This window comes from Anarrhichthys ocellatus, unplaced genomic scaffold (genome assembly GCF_004355925.1).
Source record: "Anarrhichthys ocellatus isolate YVR2014 unplaced genomic scaffold, GSC_Weel_1.0 scaffold32, whole genome shotgun sequence".
Lineage (NCBI taxonomy): Eukaryota > Metazoa > Chordata > Actinopteri > Perciformes > Anarhichadidae > Anarrhichthys > Anarrhichthys ocellatus.
In genome coordinates, this window is record NW_022280062.1 from 78,587 (window position 1) to 99,922 (window position 21,336).

At 40.1% G+C, this 21,336-nt stretch overlaps 4 protein-coding genes across 6 annotated transcripts; 2 read left to right on the plus strand and 2 right to left on the minus strand.

The window, feature by feature from the left end:
* The first annotated feature begins 164 nt into the window (after positions 1-164).
* Positions 165-4,709, plus strand: LOC116393162 (protein lifeguard 1-like). The gene is made up of 5 exons (XM_031865248.1): positions 165-718; positions 1,664-1,852; positions 2,770-2,898; positions 3,500-3,632; positions 4,422-4,709. Exons 1-4 carry the CDS (start codon positions 428-430, stop codon positions 3,593-3,595), a joined length of 705 nt encoding a protein of 234 aa, XP_031721108.1. The 5' UTR covers positions 165-427; the 3' UTR covers positions 3,596-3,632; positions 4,422-4,709.
* parp2 (poly (ADP-ribose) polymerase 2) lies at positions 2,273-11,845 on the minus strand. 3 transcript variants are annotated; one of them, XM_031865244.1, is made up of 17 exons: positions 11,592-11,780; positions 10,768-10,977; positions 10,219-10,386; positions 9,993-10,063; positions 9,332-9,382; positions 8,991-9,087; positions 8,791-8,866; positions 8,598-8,700; positions 8,366-8,519; positions 7,996-8,134; positions 7,814-7,877; positions 7,575-7,709; positions 7,221-7,348; positions 7,011-7,110; positions 6,773-6,871; positions 6,512-6,636; positions 2,274-5,682 (listed from the first exon to the last, which is right to left on the minus strand). In XM_031865244.1, the coding sequence occupies exons 1-17, from the start codon at positions 11,668-11,670 to the stop codon at positions 5,523-5,525; spliced, it is 1,959 nt and encodes a 652-aa protein (XP_031721104.1). In that variant the 5' UTR covers positions 11,671-11,780; the 3' UTR covers positions 2,274-5,522. The 3 variants fall into 3 exon arrangements, with proteins under 3 accessions (XP_031721105.1, XP_031721103.1, XP_031721104.1); XM_031865245.1 differs by having other exon boundaries at positions 2,273-5,682; positions 8,366-8,700; positions 11,760-11,845; XM_031865243.1 differs by having other exon boundaries at positions 2,273-5,682; positions 8,366-8,700.
* A 273-nt stretch (positions 11,846-12,118) lies between these two features.
* mettl17 (methyltransferase like 17) lies at positions 12,119-17,861 on the plus strand. The gene is made up of 14 exons (XM_031864915.1): positions 12,119-12,279; positions 12,682-12,823; positions 12,913-13,062; positions 13,141-13,228; positions 13,602-13,683; positions 14,350-14,423; positions 14,512-14,606; positions 14,705-14,775; positions 15,347-15,454; positions 15,615-15,683; positions 15,797-15,847; positions 15,937-16,029; positions 16,299-16,495; positions 16,916-17,861. Exons 1-14 carry the CDS (start codon positions 12,217-12,219, stop codon positions 16,992-16,994), a joined length of 1,362 nt encoding a protein of 453 aa, XP_031720775.1. The 5' UTR covers positions 12,119-12,216; the 3' UTR covers positions 16,995-17,861.
* sdr39u1 (short chain dehydrogenase/reductase family 39U, member 1) lies at positions 17,184-20,230 on the minus strand. The gene is made up of 6 exons (XM_031864916.1): positions 20,078-20,230; positions 19,423-19,529; positions 19,130-19,212; positions 18,804-18,925; positions 18,553-18,705; positions 17,184-18,283 (listed from the first exon to the last, which is right to left on the minus strand). Exons 1-6 carry the CDS (start codon positions 20,091-20,093, stop codon positions 17,856-17,858), a joined length of 909 nt encoding a protein of 302 aa, XP_031720776.1. The 5' UTR covers positions 20,094-20,230; the 3' UTR covers positions 17,184-17,855.
* Between the last annotated feature and the right edge of the window lie 1,106 nt (positions 20,231-21,336).

Genomic DNA, 21,336 nt, shown 5'->3' on the forward strand with positions numbered 1-21,336 from the left:
TTATGGTGTTATCTCTTAATTTCACCTTTCTATCTCATAATTTCGACCATGGGGATACTTTTATTTCCAAGTCTAACTTTAATTTTTTTTTCCAAAATTAAAAAAAAAAAAAAAAAAGAACTTTTATTTTTTTTGTAACTTTTTTTTTTTTGCTGGCGGATTCGTGGGCCATGACGTGGCGGCCGGATTCGGCCCGCAGGCCTTGAGTTTGACACGTGTGCTGTACATGATCATAAAACAATTTCCAGTGTTTCACTGAATGAAACCATTCATTTCATTTCAGCTCAGACACCAAAGTTAATGAGTAATGAATACAGTATTATTCAGTGAAACAGGAACTTCTCACTTCAGCTGAATGTATCCCACCAATCAGACAACAGAAGTTATTTGCCTGAACCGCTGTGTTTGACCCACAGCTTCCTCCAGAATGTCAGATACAGCAGAGCATCTCACATCCAGAGAGACACAGGACGCTCCAGGTTATGATGAGTCCTCACCACCACCGTTATACTCCTACGAAGGACAGCAACCTCCACCCTACTCTGCAGCCCCGGCAATGTGCCCTCCATCCGAAATCGAGACAACCTGCATCTATCAGCCTACAACTGGGTACGAGTCTTTCCGGGACATCTGCCCAAGGGCCTCGTCGGACACGACTCCACCGATAGCCTCATCTTCTTTTGATGACAAGACAGTGAGAAGAGCGTTTGTCAGAAAGGTTTGTACGACTCGCTGTGGACACGTTTTCCTACACCACGTTTTCCTTTTCCTCGAAAAAGATTTCAGGGAGGGCACAAGATCATTGACAGGATTACAGGATAACAAAACAGGAAGATTATATATTTGTAACACAAAATAATTATTGTTCTTTTCTGGACTTTGCCCTAATCTCTGATTTTTGCTGTAAATTATTGGATAAGTTATCATTATCAGGCCTCTGAAGAATTCGTAAAATAAATCAATCTGAGAAGGAAAATTATTGACATATGCGACCTGCAGAAAATGTCTTCGTATAAACGTTGCTTTGTTTTCAGGGGTTGGGAACCACTGCTTTACACAAATCAGAGCCAAAAAATGTAAATCGTGAAAACTATCGATTAAGCGAGCAGGTAGAGGTTCAGCACTGGTTTCAAGCTCATAGTAACAGAATGCATTATGGGGGATAGATTTTTACATGACTTTTACAAGTGTCTCTCTCTCTTTTTTTTGTTCGACCAACCTAACGCGACTTATTTAATGAATCATATTACCTGATTTTATTACTTGTAGACAAATTACCTGTTAAAAGAAGCCGCAAAATAGTAAAAATGTGTTTGTTCAGATTGATTTTAAATCAAACCTGTGCAATACTAATAATTACATTGACATATTCATAGTTGCAATATTTTCTGAACACTGCTGAGCATATTAAAGCACAAGGGCCTCCGTAGAGCGAGAAAGTGAAATAATCCAACAGTCTCTTGTAATAAAATGATAATTTTAGTGAATGTGTGGTCAAGTACAATCTTCTTTTTAATCCATAAAGGGTCACGGATCATGGATGTCAAAATAAATTAAGTTTTATCCCAAAACATTTACATACACCTATAAAATCAGATGCTGTGCAGAGTATTTTCTCTGTGTATTTTCATTAAGTGCTTGTTCTTCATCGTTCCCTGTGCAGGTGTTCAGCATCCTGACTTCCCAGCTGCTGTTCATCTTCAGCGTGGTGTGTGTGTTCACCTTCTCCAGACGTGAGGCGGAGCAGACCAACCTGTGGGCCTACTTCAGCTCCATGATCATCTTCATCGTGGTCGCCACGGCCCTCACCATGTCCTTCAGTCGACGTCACCCCTGGAACATCATGGGATTGGTGGGTTACGAATACAAGAGCGAAAAACCCCAAATATCTAATTGGGGAAATTAATATCACACAGATACCTATATTATAAATACACAATAAAACAATAATAAACTAAAGGGACAGTTAACCCTGAGGTAAAAAGAAACCATATCTTTGTAGTTCAAAAGGAAATGCCTGATATGAATCACAGTCACATCCTCAACAGGGAAGTGAAGTATTTTTGGTCAAGCTGCTAGTATTAAATCTAATTAATCAAAAAGGTACATGAGGAAATATATTCCAGTAGATTAAAGATATTTTAAATAGTCATGATAAGTCATTTAAACCGCTCTACATTTAAATGGGCTTTGAGGAACTGGTACATTTTTATCAAATGAAGCCTCAGTTTCCTCTAAAGTTGTGTTCACATGCAAGTCGTTGAGATTGACATTTAAAATGAGGACTTCCTGTATTGTGAGCGATAATTACACAATGCAGAGCACAAACATTGCCGGGTTTAGAAGTGCACGCCCACAGGGCTTTGTCACTCCCTGAAGCTAACAAATGCCTTGACAGGAGCTTTCTGCTGGAACATGGAGCAGCCGTCTCCCTAGTGAGGAGACGTCACATCAAGTATAGTGATCATGCCTTCATGTAGAGATTGAATAAACACCTCCTCAGCAGACAGCTCAAGGATTTCAAACTTACACAAATATGCTTTATATATACTCGTGATGGTATTCATGAAGCCTGTATCTGCTAAAACAAAATTAAAAATAAAGGTTTCTTGTAGACGAGTGGGCACTTAACACGTCTTAATTCTAAAAGACTGATTATTGAATGACATAAACTATCTGGATCTGCCTGATTGAAGCAGTTAAAAGTGAAGCAAAAAAACCCTTCTCAGCTGAGGGTGATGGTTCATACATTACATGTTGTGCCTACAGGTTGTGGTCACCCTGAGCTTGTCATACATGGTGGGAACCATCGCCTCCTTCCACGACACCACTGATTTCGTCATCACTTTGGGAGCAACGATGACCATTTCTGTGGCAATCATTCCATTCTCTGCACAGGTCAGCGAACCAGGCGGAGCCAAAGAGCTGCATTTCTAAATGCTTCCTACTACAGACATCATGATCTGTGTTTACTTTGAACAGTTGCCTAACTTTGTCTGTTGCCTAACGTATCAGTTTTGAAGTTATAGCCCTCAACGGCTTCTTGTAAAGAAAATCCAATGATAGGCGTTGCAAGCGCTGTAAGTATCAGAAGACTCAGAATGAATAATTAGTCAATTAATTGATGAAGACGCTTGACAGAAGCTTAATCAGCAACTATGCTGACCATTGATCGTGTTTTAAAGAAAGAATATCTATAATTCTTCGGTTTCATCTTTTCATATCATTTTAAAGTTATTATCTGTTTGGGTTTAGACTGCTGGTCAACCAAAACAAGACATTTTAAGATGTCACATCGGGCTCTGGGCGACAGAGGAGGACATTTTACACTATTTATTTGCACAAAAACTAAAATCTATGAATGGAGAAAATACTGAAAAGATTGACTGAAGGGTGATATACTCTGAAGGTTGTGCTATCGGGCTGGTGTGCAATTAAGAATACAAAGAATGTCTGAATGAAAGTACAGAATGTACTAATGTCTCTGCATTCTTTGCAGACTCATGATTTCACTATTTGGTACGGTGTTCTGCTGAATCTGACGGTGGACATGATCATGTTTGGCTTCATGCACATTCTACTCCTTCATCACTGATGACGTCTGATGTCTGGGTGCTCTGCTGTATTCACTGGTAGGCCTATATATAACAACGTGTGTATACATATATATATACATATGTATATATGTATGTATATATATATATATACGTATATATATGTATATATGATATTAACACTACTATTCAAGGGGATGTACCAAAGGGACCACCACAAACGTCAACCTCTATAACCAACGATCCAATCAGGTGCCCAAGACGTAAGCACACATCCAAGGCAAAACTACAAAAATGGCCGACACAGCGCTGAAAATACGCAAATATAAAGAGAAATTAAAACAGACGAAGCTCATTCTATAACAAGAGTGAATCTGGGGTTAACTTTCATTAACGAGGGCTGAAGGAAAATCACGATATTTTTATCCAAATACCTTGATATCAATATTAAGACGATATTGTAGGGTTGACTAGTAATGCTTATAAAACATATTTTCATTGAGATTATTGATAAATAATCATCACTTATGTGGATATAATGACTAAGTAGGTTAAGGCAAATAATAGCAAAGCTGGAACTACAAGAAAATACATCACTTTAGTTTAATAAAGCCTTTAAAACCAGGAAAAGACAACTTGTTTGCCATATTATATTACGATGGGAGGAAGGGACAACTGTGAATGTCTTTATAAACCGCAACCGACAAACTTCCTCATCCTGAAACCGGAGAAGCTAATTGGAATTCAACCATTATTCGTTTTATTATTTCCTACTGTGACATGTCTTCTATTATAAAATATGTCATTAATTCCTAATCGTTATCTGGTGGTACTCTCTCACCCTGTCCTAACTCTTCCTCCCCTCAGTTCCTGATGGACTGTCAGCAGATGATGGGGATGATGAGCTACCGTCTGGATCCAGAGGAATACATCAACGCTGCTCTTAATATCTACCTGGACATCGTCCTCATCTTCCTCCGCCTGCTGGGGAGGAGATGAAACTAAAACACATTTACACACACAGACAGACTGACACTCCAAACTGTAACCACGATGAAAATGTCTTTGTTATTATAATCATGTATATACTATAACTCCTGTATTAACTGAAAATAAATGATTTTCTGTGTTTTTTTTCCTACTGCGACATGAAAATGGTTGTACTGTATTTGTTGTTTTGCGGTGCATGTTCCCCTACAATTATAGAAACAAATGAAAGCATTACATTTCTGTTTTTTCGGCACATTCAATAGCATTTAGGTTATCATTCAGTAGAAATGCTCAAGTTAAACCTGCATGAAGAACTTCTAAATCGTTACGTTGTGAGATTAAAAGTCAGACGCTGATAATCCACAAGATCCACGAGGCCATTCGTCTTTCATACAGAACCAAAGCAGAGACCAAAATGAACACTATACAGCTCACGTTGATATGAAGATGAATGTGAGATAAAGCAGCATGAACAACATTTTGAGCAGATTTTCACATGGATCCATCTTCACCAAAGTTCATTGAACAAACCGAACAATATTCAGAAAGTAATTGACAGAGTCCAATGTCATTTTATGACTCAAGAAGACGCAGCATTGAATATTAACAAAAACAAACACTGTAGAAAAATGTAGTTTTGTTGGCGTTCTCATTTTAATTGAGTGAGCTGCATAAACGTTTAATGGTTTTGTCAGAAAACGGTGAAAAATGCCAGCGAAGCTTTCTTTGAACAACATGAAAAACCCAAAGACATACATATTCATATGACATATTTTTGCTGCAGCTGTACATCACTGAGGAAGCAAACCTTCCTGTTCGCCCCCCCAGTGACAGAAGTGTGTTCAGGCTTCACATCCTTTCCCCCCAAGAACCAGAATCTAACTGTACAGGAAGAATGATTTAAGTCGTACACCGTCCCTGCTTTGTGGGGAGAAAAGCACCCAGAAATCACCAGATTTCGTGCGTCCACACTGTGTCTCACCACAGTGAAGAGTAGTTGAACTTGATCCGCAGCAGGTACCTCATGCGGGTCTGGGCCGGGTTGTAAACGATGAACTCGTTGTACAGGAGGGAGTAACAGCTGTTTTTACCCACACCTGTCTTCACCGCCGGTCCCATGGGCACCGTCACACCATCGCTAAGAAAGAGAGGGAGAGAGAGGGGAATAATGAAAATGTGCATGTCTTTAAGGACACATTAAGTACAAATTGTGTTTTTGTTTCTTCTCTCAGTTACTAGTTTCAGCACAACATGAAAATCATCTTGCAGAGATGAAGTGAAACCAGTTGTTGCCATGTGGTTGGTCCATTAGTGTTCAAGTCACTGCTGAGTTCAGCACTCAGTACTTTGACTTTCATTTTGCTGGTTTTACTTCATATTTCTGAGCAAAACCACCAGACATTTCTATGAAGTGCTTGAAAATGACCGTAAACAAATAGTCCTGCATAGATTAAATAAACAGTTTACGTAGTCTAGCGAAGCACTGAGAGGATACTGGAGTCTCTGGGCTTAATGTAGAACTCTAAAGGATGTCTTGTTGTGAAGACACACTGATGGCTGCACAGGATAGAAACAGGACACTTTGAAGTGTGTGTATTCATTTGTGAAGTTGATAGTAAAACATCCTTAAATTACCCAATTATTTAACCATTTACAAACAGGAACATATAATAAATTAAATGATTCTAGTAGATTAAGTAGATCTAGTAGGTCCCAGGTAAAGAAAGAAGTGTTTAAAGCCATTCATTATGAGCAACTTCTTGTAATATTTGTTCATATTTGTATTCTTGAGCATTATTTAATTGGTATTTATTAGATTATAATTATATTCACTGTGCTCATCAACCAGCATTCTTTCCATATTGTCATGATTTGTGATGTGCAGCAGAAAGCACACTTAAACCAGTGTTTTTCCTGTATGAAACGCGTCCTGTATGACACGTGTCAGTGCAATGAGAGGGACTAACAGATTGACAGCGTTTTTGGGGTTGGGTCCGGTCTGTCCCAGGCCCTTGGTGCTGTGTTTTCCAGCCGGCAGGTTGTTGGCCTCGTAGTCGGCGTCCAGCAGCTCGTTACAGTCTCCCAGAGCGACCTGCAACCACACACAGACGCACGGATGTGACAAATCATGTCGAAGTTATTGTCACTACCAGTCGTCTCCCTTCATTCGAATCTGTTGCCCTGTGTCTGTTCTAACTACAGGGTGAGACGTGCACGAATCAACTCACCTCACTCAGCAGCAGCAGTCCCACGTGGTTGTTCTGAGTGGCAAAGCAGTAGTTGGCGCTCTTTGATGACATGTCAGCAAAGTAGATACCTTTACCAAACTAGAAGAAAGAGAGAATCATTATCACTGGAATAAAGAAATATGGAACAGTTAATAGATCGTTTAAGTCCAAAATGCTCTGTTTGAGACAGACAAACAGTACATGCATGTATATTTTCTGTGCATCCATCCTACTGTACCATGTAACCAGTGACGGGGGCTTCAGGTGGGGCCACTCGGAGCCCCTGGCTGAGGATGCCGACCCAGTTAGACAGCCGGGAACCGTGCCACAGCAGAGTCCTGGTAGACAGACAGACGCACATAGCGGTCTTTACGAAAAGGAACTTTGTAACGATGCAGATTCGGGACGACAATCTGAGGCAACAAGAGCCAGTAATGGTGTGTTTTACCTGTTGTGCATCTGTGAGAGGAAGTTGTTCCTCTCACATTCTCTGTCCACTGAGAAGATGTCAAGGACCGACATGGTGTAGTCACTATGTGTGGAGGCGTGAGTGGAATGTAGATACTTTTCTACCACCTTTACACAGAAAAGAGGAACGATTACAAGGGAGTGCTTTGAAAATCCTGACTGACTTTCAACCCGTCAGTGCTGGCTTTTCTGCTTTGACTGTTACGACACAATTTCATCGACTTGGTTGAATAATAAAAGCACGTGAATCTTGCATCCGTTAGGTTAACGGCAGTGTATTCGTCCCGGCTGATAAACCATGACCTGGAACAGTTCTGAGTGGTAAAACGCTGACCGTGTACTCGTGGCTGCTGGAGTCCAGAGGCTGCATTTGACACTGGAGGGAGCAGTACTGTCTGTCCAGAGGATGTTCGTCACCCTCTCCACTGGACTGAACCATTTTCACTGCTATCTGAATCTCACTCAGAGCCTAAAGAAAGAAATGAGACCAAAAAATATACATAGATAATACAGTATACTTGAGTGAAGACATAAACAGACCACGTTGATTATTATAGAATCTCTCCCCTTTACCTCCAAAAGTGAAATTTTCTCCTTAAGCTCATCTTCTGTACGGATAATTGGCGGAGTTTTCATCCTGGAGAAATACACCTTTTAGTTACATGAACACAGAGATCAATGTGAAATCATTCAGACATCACATCTCTCAACAGCATCAGTGCAACTCTCTGCCTGCTCCGCCACAGTTTCTCTACCCAAAGTCGTGAGGGATGCGGGTGTAGAACTGGTTGCATGCTTCCAGCAGCTCAGGACTGTTGCTCTTCTTCTTCAAACAATCCTCGATTTTCTTCAGCGCGATGTAGCCTGCACGGATCTGCTCCGTGGTCAGCTTGCCTGCAGGTAGGAGGACAAATACTGAATTTTAAATATATGAAACACAACAATGAAAACACTTGTTTGTTCCTGGTGGTATCTGCTCACATAGTCAAGTAACTGGAGCTAGAATTAAGACTATTTTATGTATCTTTGGATCAAAAAGTAGGAACTTGAATATCTTAAAATGGTATATGTACTGTATATGGTTAAGTTAAATTCTAGGCATATGATTAGTAGAAAGGGACCGACCCAGAGGAGCTTTCCGAGTGTCAAACTTCATCTCCAGCACACACTCCTCCATGGCTTTGATGTCACAGATTAGCTCCAGGAGCGACTGGATCTTCACATCCAGCTTGGAGGTCTTCTTCTTGGGTGCAGCGTCCACAGTGGTCAGGTTCTCCTCCTGGAAACAGTGAAATGTATCAATTATACAAAATGATCGAAGATATTGAATAGATGAATGAGTTGTTGGTTCTTTTGCCTTATTGTTCGCGCTGTAGTCCATGAACACCATGTCATATTTTCCAGCTACTTTCTCAAAACTCGCTCGGTGTTCCCACTCATTCTTGGTCTTCTCTAAAAACCTGTTGCAAAACAAACAAGTTTCAGAATTTTACTAAACTCACATCAATGTCCGACATCTGAAAAATATTCTTTAAACAGCACAATCTCACTTTTTCTTGAAGAAATCTTTGGCTTTCAGCAGGTCTCCACCACAGGCTGTCAGACTGCTCTGACCCACTTTTCCCACTAAAAGAAACAATAAAGAAACCACCAAAATATATTTAACCAGTTTGAAACTACAGGCTTGTGTTGAATGTCCTGCGTAAATACAAACATTCAAGCATGAAGAATCACGGGCACATAAACTCACCTCGGCCCCATCGCAACCACACACTGTACGCCCTGGAGCCGTCGTCTTCCAGCAGCTGGAGCAGGTAGTATTTGTTGTTGTTACACTGAAGATTTGTCTGAAAAATAAGAGAGAGTGTTTGCTGGAAGCCTAAAAATCTGTTCACGTTCACACAAATCAAAATGAAATACATTTTACAGTGTTGGTCTGTTTCAGATATCATCAAGAAACCGAAAAGGGGCTGAATTATTACAGTCACACAACGCAAATAAACATTATTCTAAAACCATCAGTGCCTGAAACCCCGGTGAACAATCTGGATTAGAATGTTTTTCAAGTTTTGGTGCAATAACATGTTTTACCTGATTGAGCATCATGTCGTAAACATCGTTCCCTTCACTGTAAACATGAGCCTGAAGGAGAAATTGAACAGTTACGAACATAAATCACGGTGATTGCATTTGATCTGCATCTTGTAAGTGGAAAAATAAAAAGATAATGTTCATGTAAACTTCTAATTCCTTTTCTGAAACAACAAATCAATTCTGACAATAGCTGCAGACTTATTGTCCTTTAATGGACTTACAGTTGCAGCTCTAACTGTATGTGTTAGTTTGGCTGATTTATTAAAGAAAATATACGTAATAAAGATCATTAAATCACAAGAGCAAAAATGACAAATTACTAATAAATTAATAAAATAATAAACTAATAAATGAGAATCCTACATTGCACATTAGCTCCTTAAGTAAACATCAATAACAACAGTAATGTTTTATTATTGTAGCTAATAACTATCTATTGAGTGTTTGCTTGACCTGTGCACACACATGTACATTTCTAAGAAGGTGCTCTGGGTACAACAATCATTTAAAACGTTTTGACTGAATTACGTCCAGACACTTAACAGTATAATAAACCACACACTGTGTCACGCTCACAAGAGGAACTGTAACTGGAGCAGCGTTCACAGCTGTCACACCGCAAGAGTTTCACATCTGGTGTGGACAGAAGACACTTTACCTTTCCCAGTTTGGCTTTACACTCAGAGTCCACCGGAGCTTTTCCCTTCATGACCACCGTCTTCACGACCTCTATTCAACATCCAAAGATCAGACATCAACCATTAGTGAAAGTACAGCTAACACCACGTATAAACATGATGATGATTCCATTGTTACTCAGCAACTTTAAAGTCCTATTTCACATTTTAACGGTATTACATATAAGACAATAAAAGCCACTTTACCTTCACTTTTTATTTCTTCTTTGGGTTTTTTCTCAGTTTTTGTCTGACTCTTGCTCTGCGCTCTCTTCCTCTTCGCTGCAGGTTGCTTCTCCATCTCCTCCTCTTCCTCTTTAAGTTCAACTGGCCTCTCATTTTGAGCTTCTAGCTCACCGGCCTCGTTCAAACTTTCTGAACAAAACAAGGCAACAGAAGAAACATTTGAAATACCTTCAGTAATTTAGATTTCTAAATGTGCAAATATATAAAGAAAAATGTAAAGTTTATAGAATATGTCTACTACTACTACTATTACTACAGCATAAAGAGTTTTCCTTAGTTTTAAGTAGTGAAAAATTTGTAAAAAAGCAGTTAAGGAAATGTGAAATAGTGTGTTTGTTGGACACTATAAGACACTGAAAAACCAACATGACAAAGTTATTGATTAAATGCTAAATAATACACATTGATAGCAAAAATCAGGGGATGACAGGAATTAAATGACAACAATTGTAAAATAAAACAACGCTCGGGCAGAACCTTCCAGACAGATATGACTTAACTCTCACATACCTGGTTTTACAGTCTGAGAGCGAATCTTCCTCTTGTACTTGGTGACGGGATTAATCTGGAGCATCTTCTTCAGGTCGACCTCGTAGCTCGTCCCAGAGCCCAGAGACAGAGTGGCAGACGTGTTTCCCGAAGAGACGGCCGAGTCCAACAAGGCGCAGTCTGCAGCCGAGTATGGTTCCCACTGTCCTTCATCTCCTTTCCACTGCCACACTGACACACACACATCATCATAATTTTAATAGGAGCACAAATATATTGCCAAACAAATACGGTCTGCTATCCTCTTCTCAAAGTACTGACTGATATTAGTCTGATTGAGTAACGTTTGTCCCTTTAAACAACTATTATAAGCAACAGTTTAATCATTTTACTTACCACCTAAGTGTTGTATGTGTGAGATGCATTGACTGAAAGGCATGACCTGATATTCTAATATGTTGGACAAATACATATCAGTGAATCAGCTGATTCAACTGCACCACAAACTCCAGCCTCCAAAATGACGACAAAGTTCAATCACCATCCCTCTAAAACGACACTTGATAAGATTATATTATGTATTATTATATTACATTATATGGTTTATTGCAGGATTAGCTTTGTGGTATGGTGGTTGACAGTGGCTGACATTAACAGGTTTTTACTAACATGCTCAACTCTTAACAGGTAAAGAAGCCACCCTGAGCTAAAACAGTAAAGCCTGCATGGACCGTAGATACATAGATTAACATTTATTTCCCTGCTCTCCTCTGCCCAGACATGTCCCCAACATGACGTCAATACAGCAGCTAACGTTAGCTTCCAAACGGCTAACAGGCACCAACCTGTTTTGGACAGGGCTTCTTCTTCTTTAGTTTCTTGTGCACTCTGACTTTTATTTGTCGAACTTCTTGTGCGCCTCATGGTTGGTTTGTGAAGATGAACTTATAGCAGTAAGTATGTGTGCAATAATAAAAAGGATAACAAAGATGGGGAGGAAAGAAAAACTTTACCCGCCACTGTTTCCTTGCCGGGGGATGTGCCGCAAAAGATCGTTTAACCATGAAGAACAATCACTCCGCGGTTAAAACAAAAGCCTATCGTGACTTTGACGCATGCGCTCTACGCAACACCCTTGTCAAAAACCCGTTACCGTTTGTTACCAAAATAACAAAAATAGTAAAGAATTAACCTTAACTTTAATTGTTCACGCAATGCTAAAGTTAATATATATTTTTAGAAGTAAGTAAGAAGACAAAAGGGCAGAGTGAGTGCTCCTGTATAAAAACCTCCCCACGTGGAACAGAACTTTGGGACCAAAGGTTCCGCGTTAACGATAGTCGGAATTATTTTGTTGATGGACTTGTGAGAAGATCCTCAGCGTGCCTCCGTGCTCGTCAAGAAATGTGGATGAATGTTAAAATTAAAGCCATTTAAACGCAAAAAGTCGCCGGTTCAGGCTCTGAAGATATGGCTTCACGGAGCTATGGTGTCCTCTGTCAGAGGGCGGTGGTCGTGAAGATACTGAGCCGGGTGAGTGACGCTCTTGAGGGTCATTGAACGCAGCATCTTTACTATGGAGGTCAGACAGAGAGGCTGATTAAAGCAGGACTGAGATAAATAAATAGAGTTAATTTATCTATCTGCACAACCAGCTCTGCTCCCAGTAGACCACACAACACTAACACTTACAATCTGTGCAATATAAATACTGTGCAATACTACAATTATTCTGTCTGTATAATATTTTAGTTATTGTGGATTTGTTTTAATTATTTAATATTCTATACTGTTTTATGACTTATTTACTTATTTACTTATTTATAATACTTGTTCAGATTGTGAAATGTCAGAAATAAAAAAGCAGGGAGGTTACCGTTAAGTCACTACAGCTTAAAGTGGTGGTAAAGAGAAGTTTTTGTTTCTCATCCTCAGGGGATGAGTGCAGCGGCACACCCACAGTCCCAGGTAGATTTCCTAAAAGGAGAACCACACAGGAAGCATCCAGGTGTGACCAACCTGAAGACTCTGCGCCTACCTGACGAACTGCAGACGGCTGCACGGTCGATTATTCACAGTAGGTTAAATCATGAACGTAGCTTTCAGTTGATGTACGAAATGTTTCTGTCACCTCACTGCGCCACTCTCCAATCTGTCCACCTGTAGGAGCTCAGGTGACTCGGCTGACCGACCGCTCCCGGAGCCTCACGAACTTCCTGTGGAGCAGAAAGAGAGCCGTCGAGGATTCGACTCTGAGGCAGAAAGCTGTGAGTCTGGAGAAAGAACTTTGGGAGAAAGCGATGGAGACGAGAGGAGGTGGGTGACAAATAGATTAAAAATATATATAATATAATGGTAAAATAACTGCTGAGACAAATGTGCTTTATATTGCAGAAATGGATGAACAATTGCTTGGAGACCGCATCAGGAAGAAAGTGTTTTCAGAGCTCAGAAAAACTACGTATCACTGGACTACCATGAAGTAAACACTTGCTTTTATCTCCACGTTCTTTGACAGAAATATATATTTAAATGACATGTGTGTTTAGCAATAATCTCAATTAATGTAACTGCTGTCTAATGGAGAAAAGGCATCTTTTACCAAACTTAACACAAGTCTGATTTGAACCAGAGCGACCAATATTTAAAGTTTTAAAGCTTTTACAAACGTAAATGACTTGGCAACTCATTTACATATGAGTTTTCATATTGACACTAAAATGTCAAAAGTCTTGTGTTAATATACCAGGCTCTGAACAAAGGCAGAAGTGGAGCCCTGTCTGCGGTCAGATTTTGGAGCTTGTACAGTAACTGGTATGGATGAGTTTCTATACAGCTCACTCTCTGTGTTTCAGGTACGATGAAGAGCTAGGTGTGGTCTACATGGCGGCTCGGCTGGCTGGGGGCTACGCAGCAGTGAGGAGAGCTATCAATGAGGTAATGAACAAAGATCACAGACTAACTGACACCACGGATGTCGTTAACTGGAGACACCGCAGGTGAATAGGGTCAACTATTTAAGTAATAGATATCAGTATGAAACTTCTACAGTTTATTACTTATTGAGACAATTATTTTTTTGTGAATCTGAGAATAAACTCATTTAGAGAAACCAGCCTTTAAATGTATGAAATGTGAAATTCCATATATTTTGATGAAAAAATATTAAACTTCCACTGTTGGTTACCGACATTAAGACAGTTATTTCTTGTATTACAAGTTATTAAAGCATTATCTAATGCCATCTTTTGGTGAATATCTGAGAAAATCTACAGAAGCAAAGAGACAAAGTAATAAAATAAACATTAATAAACAGTATTTTGGATGTTTTCTTTCCACGAGTCTGAAAGAAAGAAAAAGATGTGTTATGGCAGTAAAATAGCTGAAAGTCTCAAAGTTGACCAGTGCATGAAAAACAATGGTTTTGCCTGGAATATATCCCCTTAAAGAGTCAGTCCACCCAGATCACCAAAATAAATATATTTTTATACTTATAGTGGTAAAAATGCAAAAAATAACAAAATAAATGTCCTTATTTCTGAGGATTATGACCCTGAATGCGTTAGGCGGTCAGACTTCTAAATATCTGTTTTATCGTTACAGATCAAGAAGAGGGATCCCTCTTTTGCCCCCCAGTCTCTCCTGGATTTTGGGTCGGGGCTGGGAACAGTTGCCTGGTTAGTGGAAAAAAAACGATGCAACATTACGAGCGTTCTCATGTAAATGACGAGACCTGTGAACCGAGTCTCTGTGTTTCTCCCACAGGGCGTCACACTCGTGCTGGGGCGACACTCTGAAGGAGATGGTGTGTGTGGACAGCTCCGGGCCAATGAACATCCTGGCAGAGCGACTTCTTAAAGGTGAACACAAAAAAAACTTTGTATTTGCTTTGTAACATTTTATTTGGGTAAAATAATTGATCCGAGAATCTAAGTGTTTGATTTTTCATGTTGAGCAGGTGATGACGAAAGAGCTGAACCTCACATCAAACAAGTCTATTTCAGACAGTTCCTCCCTGTCTCTCCTAAGGTAAAAACTTTTGTGTTTTTATTCCAGCACCAAAGAAAAACACTTTCTATGTTCAGTTAAGTTCAACAGTTCCTTAAAATATAAATATATATATTCCAGCCTTCAATTTTTAATTCCAAACAAATCAGATTCTTGCTGTATATGCAACAAAAAAAGAAAGATTTTCTTTCTCAACGACCACATTATGAATAGTTTGACTACAATCAGTATTACCTACATGCATTGTTCTTCAAAAAGCAATAATAATCTTTGTTGACACAAATCCTCACACCCTCACTTTGTTATGCTTTTAAAAGCATTTTAAATATTTATTTTTCAATAAATAGAAGTGGAAGCAGGTAGTTAATTCAGGACTTTGAGAGCACAGTTGTAGTGAAAAGTGATCTCTGGGAAATGTAGTGCAGAAGCACTACAGTAAGCCCATGGAACAGAAGATATAATAAGCGAATGAGGAGGTTGGGGTTCCCTCTTTTACATTTATTTGTTCTTGGAACGTTTTTGTATCTGTGGAGCGACGTCACTTAAGACTCAAGGACGAGGCGCCCTGACAGTCCGGTGTTTCTCCTTCCAGGTGCAGTTTGACTTGGTGGCCGCAGCCTTCACCCTGTCGGAGCTTCTCAATGTGAAGGACCGAGAAGAGGCGGTGTTGACTCTGTGGAGGAAGACAAGCTCGTACCTGGTTGGTTGAACGGACAAAACATCACTGATGTGCACTTTTTATTAATTCTGTTGTCCTTGCACCTTTAGTGACTCTATACTAGATCTGAGACATGTTGTGTATTGCAACTTGTCTTGTACCTAGAAGTCCTCTCTTATTTAATGACTTTTGACTTTTGTAGGTTCTGGTGGAAAATGGGACTAAAGAAGGCCATCGGATGCTTATGGAGGCCAGAGACACTGTATTAAAGGTATTCAAATACAGCAGATAAGATGGGGGGGGGATTGTGTTTGGTGCTGTTGTGTAAATTATTTGACAGAGTTAATGGAAGCAGACTGATGACTTGCAGTTCTGTTTCTCCAGAAACAAGAGAAGACTGTCCATGACACCAGACCAGCGTCAGTGTTCGCTCCGGTACGTTTGAATCCCAGCTGGTTTAAGATATTCTACTTTCAACCAGCTGTGTCACAGTCTTCTTCTCTCTATTGCTTTTCTTTCTCCAGTGTCCTCATGAACGGGCATGTCCTAAGATGACCCTTGAACCCATCACACCCTGCAACTTCCAGCAGATGTACCACCCTCTGTCTCTCCCGGGGGTAAGAAGCCCACGTCTCGATCTAGTCCCGGTGTCAGACTTTGAAACACCCTGGTGTAAAGCCACAGTATCATTACTGCTCATGCTGACTTTCCTGTGTAAAACAAACTAATAGCAGGAAGTAATTACAGGATGAACCACAATTGTGTTACACCAGTTACTAACAAAAGGAAGCAAAAGTGTAAACAAATCAAAGAAAATTGTATTGATGCAAAACAGGCAGCAAATCATAGCTAGAGACCACTTATTTATTAAAATATTTATTTTCAGCACCACGACCGGCAGGCAGAGAAGTTCAGCTACCTGATTCTGACTCGGACAGAACCATCGGAGGCAGAAGCAGAAGGCGTGGACTGGGCCAGGCTGACCGCACCTGTGCAGCGCAGAACAAGACACATCCACTGTCGAATGTGCTGCCCCGATGGACAACTACAACACCTGGTGGTGACGGCACGGAAACACAGCCGGTAAAAGTTCCGCTGCATCACACACACACACACACATATACTGGTTTGATTTGTCCAGAAAAATGTGGTTCAAGAGCGCTAAGGGACTGAATGAGAAATGTACGCGGCAGCAGCATATGGCAGGTGTGTCATGTGCAGTATTTTTTATTATTAGAGGTATTATCAGATTAATGTACATAAATAGAAAAACTGTCAAAAGAAACAAATGAATATTCTTATGTTGGTGGCCATTAGAACTGGGTATTGATTTAATTTGGGTTTGATTTAGTACCTGAGTTTACACTAATATTATTGATAGCCAGTCCTTGTAGTCATGAAATTGGTAAGCTGCTTTTATTGGACACTGAATTGAGCTCATTGTCTAATGTCTCTGATGACAGCGCCTCTCAATTTGACTGAAATGTGTTTCATTTTCTTTAGAGATGTGTACCGCTGTGCCCGGAGCAGCGACTGGGGAGATCAACTGCCAATCATTCAGGGAGTCGATGTCGACACCTAGAGTGATTCAGAGTGATGATTCAGCGACTAAGAGACATTTTTCTGTAGACTTATGAATGATGAAAAAAGGCTGCCTGCCGAGGACTCATCGTTGTTTTTGTTGAACAGAACATCTGCGTTTCCTCACTGGAATTGTTAAATTACCGACTAATGTTACAAATTCTGATTACTCCAATAAAAAGTCACAACATAAGTTCTTCACCCAGCTTTATTGTGCACCACCTTCAACAGATCAAAGTCCATTTCTTGTAACAAGTATGACAGAAATGTGATATTTAAAAAGTCACAACATGGAGAATAAGACATTTCCTCCTGTGTTTCCATACTTCAGGTTAAAGTTCATAAATATCCCTTTAATGAAAGAACTCCAAAGTCCAAAAGCACCACTGATCATTACGGTCACTGTCTATTGCGTAAACCTTAAATGAATGTGATTATGTAGGAACTGATGTGTAGACTAAACGATTAATCAATAAAGATATTAATCGTTAGTTTGCCCAGTTTATCCAGACTGCAGTTCTCACACACACACACATCAGAGTGGTGGTGTTTTGTCTACATGTAGTCCTTCAGCACCTGAACAATCTGATCCCAGTGTGCCCTGAATGTACGCAGGGATTCATCACACCTGTATTTGTCTTTTGAGTCGATGCCGAGCATGAAGAAACTCTCCTGATTCATACTCTGGTCTTATGTGATATGAAAAACACTTTCCAGGCAGTCCTCAGACCCATTTGTGATCTGAAGTTCTTGTTCAACGATTGATTTGAGCTTTCGTATTTGTTCAAAATCTTCTAATCCAGCAAATATGAACACACAATTACAGAAAATCTTACGTCAGCACACATTCTGTCAACATCTGTTAGGTCCCAACGATCTCTTTCAGGGCTGAGTTCAAGTCCGGATACTTGTACTCAAATCCGGCTTCTTGAGTCCTCTTTGGTAGGACTTTCTGGCCCTGCATGAGCACCACGGCCCTCTCAGAGCCCATAACGGTGTTCATGACGAAGCCGGGCACGGGGAAAATGGTGGGCCTCCTCAGGACCCGGCCCAGTTCTTTAGTGAACTCGAGGTTGGTGTTCAGTGTCGGGGCGACCCCGTTGAAGACTTGCGGCGAAGACGAGGGGGTGGCAGCAGGGGGCTCCAGGGCGTGGGCAATGATTCCTGCCAGGTCGGAGACGTGGATCCAGGGAAACGGCTGTCTTCCTGACCCCAGAGTGCCCCCGAGGCCGAGCCAGAAGGGGAGCAGCATTTGCTTCATGGCACCACCATCGCGGCCCAATACTGCCCCTGGTGGAGGGAGGGAGGGAGGAATCAGAATCAGAATAGTGTATATATTGAAAGTGAAGAATCAATGTTTAAGATGGCACCGGGCAAGATTTAGTTCGGTAAAGTTAAGTTAAACTCTTTAGTGAGTAGAACTACTATAAAGAGGAGTTACACTTACACTGACCACCCGTTACCCTGCAAGTAAATGTGTACTAAAATAAATGTCTGATTTAGAAGAAAGACAAAAGTATTAACAGGATTTTCTAAGTGAAATATGGGGTTTTACGTACCAGACCTGATGACAACTTGTTTGGTGTTTTTTGTCACAGTCTCAGGAAGAAGTGCCGAGGCCTCCCACTCTTTCACAAGTTTGGAGAGAACGTCAAACGGAGTCCATTCACTGTCTTCTGTGTACTCAGCTGTCAGACTGGGCTTGTAACAAGCTGCGGGTCAAAAAGCAAACAATGAATGTCTATACCATCTGTGACTTAGTCTGGTCTGAAGTTTAATTCTGAGGTTTTATTATTAGGCAGAGACTCACCTACTCCTGATACCAGGACCCAGGAGTGAGGAGGACTGGAGGAGGCAGCAATGGCTTGAGCCATAGATTTTGTTGTGTCGATGCGACTGGAGAACAGATCCTTTTTATAGCTTTCATTCCACCTGAAACCACAAATAAAATAGACCAGGTGGAGATTAAGCTACATTAAACCAGCTGGAAACAAACCCACAGAAACTGCATTATTACGTACCCATTTTATTTGTTTTTAGTCAATCTTGACAAGAGGTCACATGCATTTTAAATAAAGAAATTCAAAGTCAAAGTGTATGCATTGTATTTGTAGGGTCTGTTTATGTATTGCTCACCATCGTAGTGGGTTCATTAGATTCTCTCCTGCCAAGTTGACGGCACCCTCGCATGGTGGGAGGCCATGAGACTCCACCTCCCCCTGCAGAAGCAGAGAGGAAAATAAGTTTCTAAATGACTCTGTATTTAGAGAAAATTACAGTGATCTGCAATACAGTAAAAAGGGGAAATGAAAATGATTCAACAGACATTCAACCAAATAAATGCTGTTATGGATCAGGAGTGCCCTGGTGAGAAATGACATTGGTCCCAACTGTTTCACTACAATTCTGATTTCATCCTGAGGTCATACCCATGTGATCTTCCCTGGACCAGGCTGGCGAGATATCACCGTCACCTCGTGACCTTTGTGTTTGAGCAGGCGAGTCAGCTCACGGCCCACGAAGCCAGATCCTCCTCCTGCAAGTTAGACAAAGTAGAGAAATGCTCATAATAACAGACGAACCAAAGATGCACACAGAATCCATAATCATTTACCAGCTATAATACATGTGGGTGAGAGAAAAGACAGTTTAGGTGAAATTTGCACTATTTTTCTGCTAATATGTATTATTGATTGAGCTGCATATTCATGTATCAATACACAATGTAACGGATGCAATCAGTGTATCATTGTCTCAAAGAGTCAGAATGGTGCGGACTGTGAATGCGTACTATACATGCTTACAAAACAGGACTTCTGCAAACTTAGCTTTAGATAACAATAAAAAAACAAAACACAATGACAGTTTTCAATGTGTATTCATATAGCTGGCACGCTTCTTTAACCGTCATTGTCTGGACGAACATAATGAACACATAGATAACTTGGTAAGTTACTCTTTGTCTGTAGTCTATGCTCAATGTCTGCATTGCTAACATTAGCTAGCAGTTAGCGTTATGTCACATTGACCTTTCTGAAGCGATATTCAAAACATATACACATGATAATGAAATAACGTACATACCTATCAAGACTCTCATGGTCGTCAAAATTACCGTCCAATGTTGAATTAAATAACTTAACGTTGGTGCAGGTTGCAACGTTTCCTTTAACTGTACCACTCTGAGCAGCGAAGTGAGAGTTCTTTCTCGCCTTTTTGGACCAATAGGTGTTCCGTAGACAGGCTGAAACGTCATTTTATAGTTTAAAACAGTATGTTTAAAAAACAAAACAAATGCCATTCAATCATCTTATTAAATACATCTATCTGTCAATATTTACTTGCTAAAAAAAAAGTATGTGAGTTTAGTGAGTCAAGTGTTTTCATGTGAAGGGGTGGATGACATGTTAATAAGTTAATAACAATTGTAAGCTGATGTATAAAGTTTAATTAATTAATTGAACTCATACTCAAATTTTCACACACGCATTGATACACTTTTGTCACATCTGGTTATTGGTTTCAAGGAAAGAAAGAAAAATGAGCTGCCAATATAGACCAAACAAAACAAACAAAAAACACACAATAGACGGTCGGAGGAGGATCCAAATACAGTGAATATAGTGAACAACAATATAAATCAGCATTTAATAACACAATAGTATTTAAAAAAACTGCATGTTTGTTGATACATTTTAGTAAAAAAACAACCTTTCATTTCAATAATGATATGCACTATACATACATTAAAGAGAATATGCTGTTCATAACTTATGTAAACATGTGTTTTTATAATACTGGCTCTTGTTTAGCCTACTGCGTCAGACCCGGAAGTTGCCTGTCCCCCTACAGCAAACACGTGGTTTTGGTAAAGACATAAAGTGAGCCTCAGCCTCGTCAACAGTCTCTCTTCCTTGTTCCAGTGAAGGAGGTCGGACGTGCAGCTGCAGAAACCAACGCACGTGCAGCTTCTTTAACGGTAAATGTTCACATTTAGTATCAGATTAGTTTGTTTATGTCACAGTTTATGTTTATGTGTGTGCTCGTGGCTGTATGTCGCGGTTATTTCCGCACATATCGTCGTTGTTAGCATTGTGGCTTCATTAGCGCCAAACAGACCGCATGGTCTGTGTTAACGAGCCCAGTTACTCGACAAATAATGGCTCAAATTGATGCTGTGTTTTGATTTAAATGACTTGATTACTATCGTAAGAAACCTCCAGGTGTTTTTAAACTTTTATATAACGTAATAGCACTCTTGCAGTAGAACTACAGTTTATTAAAACTAATGAATTCGTTCACGTGTGCAACAGACGAGCCTTAATCTGACTGTAAACTACGTT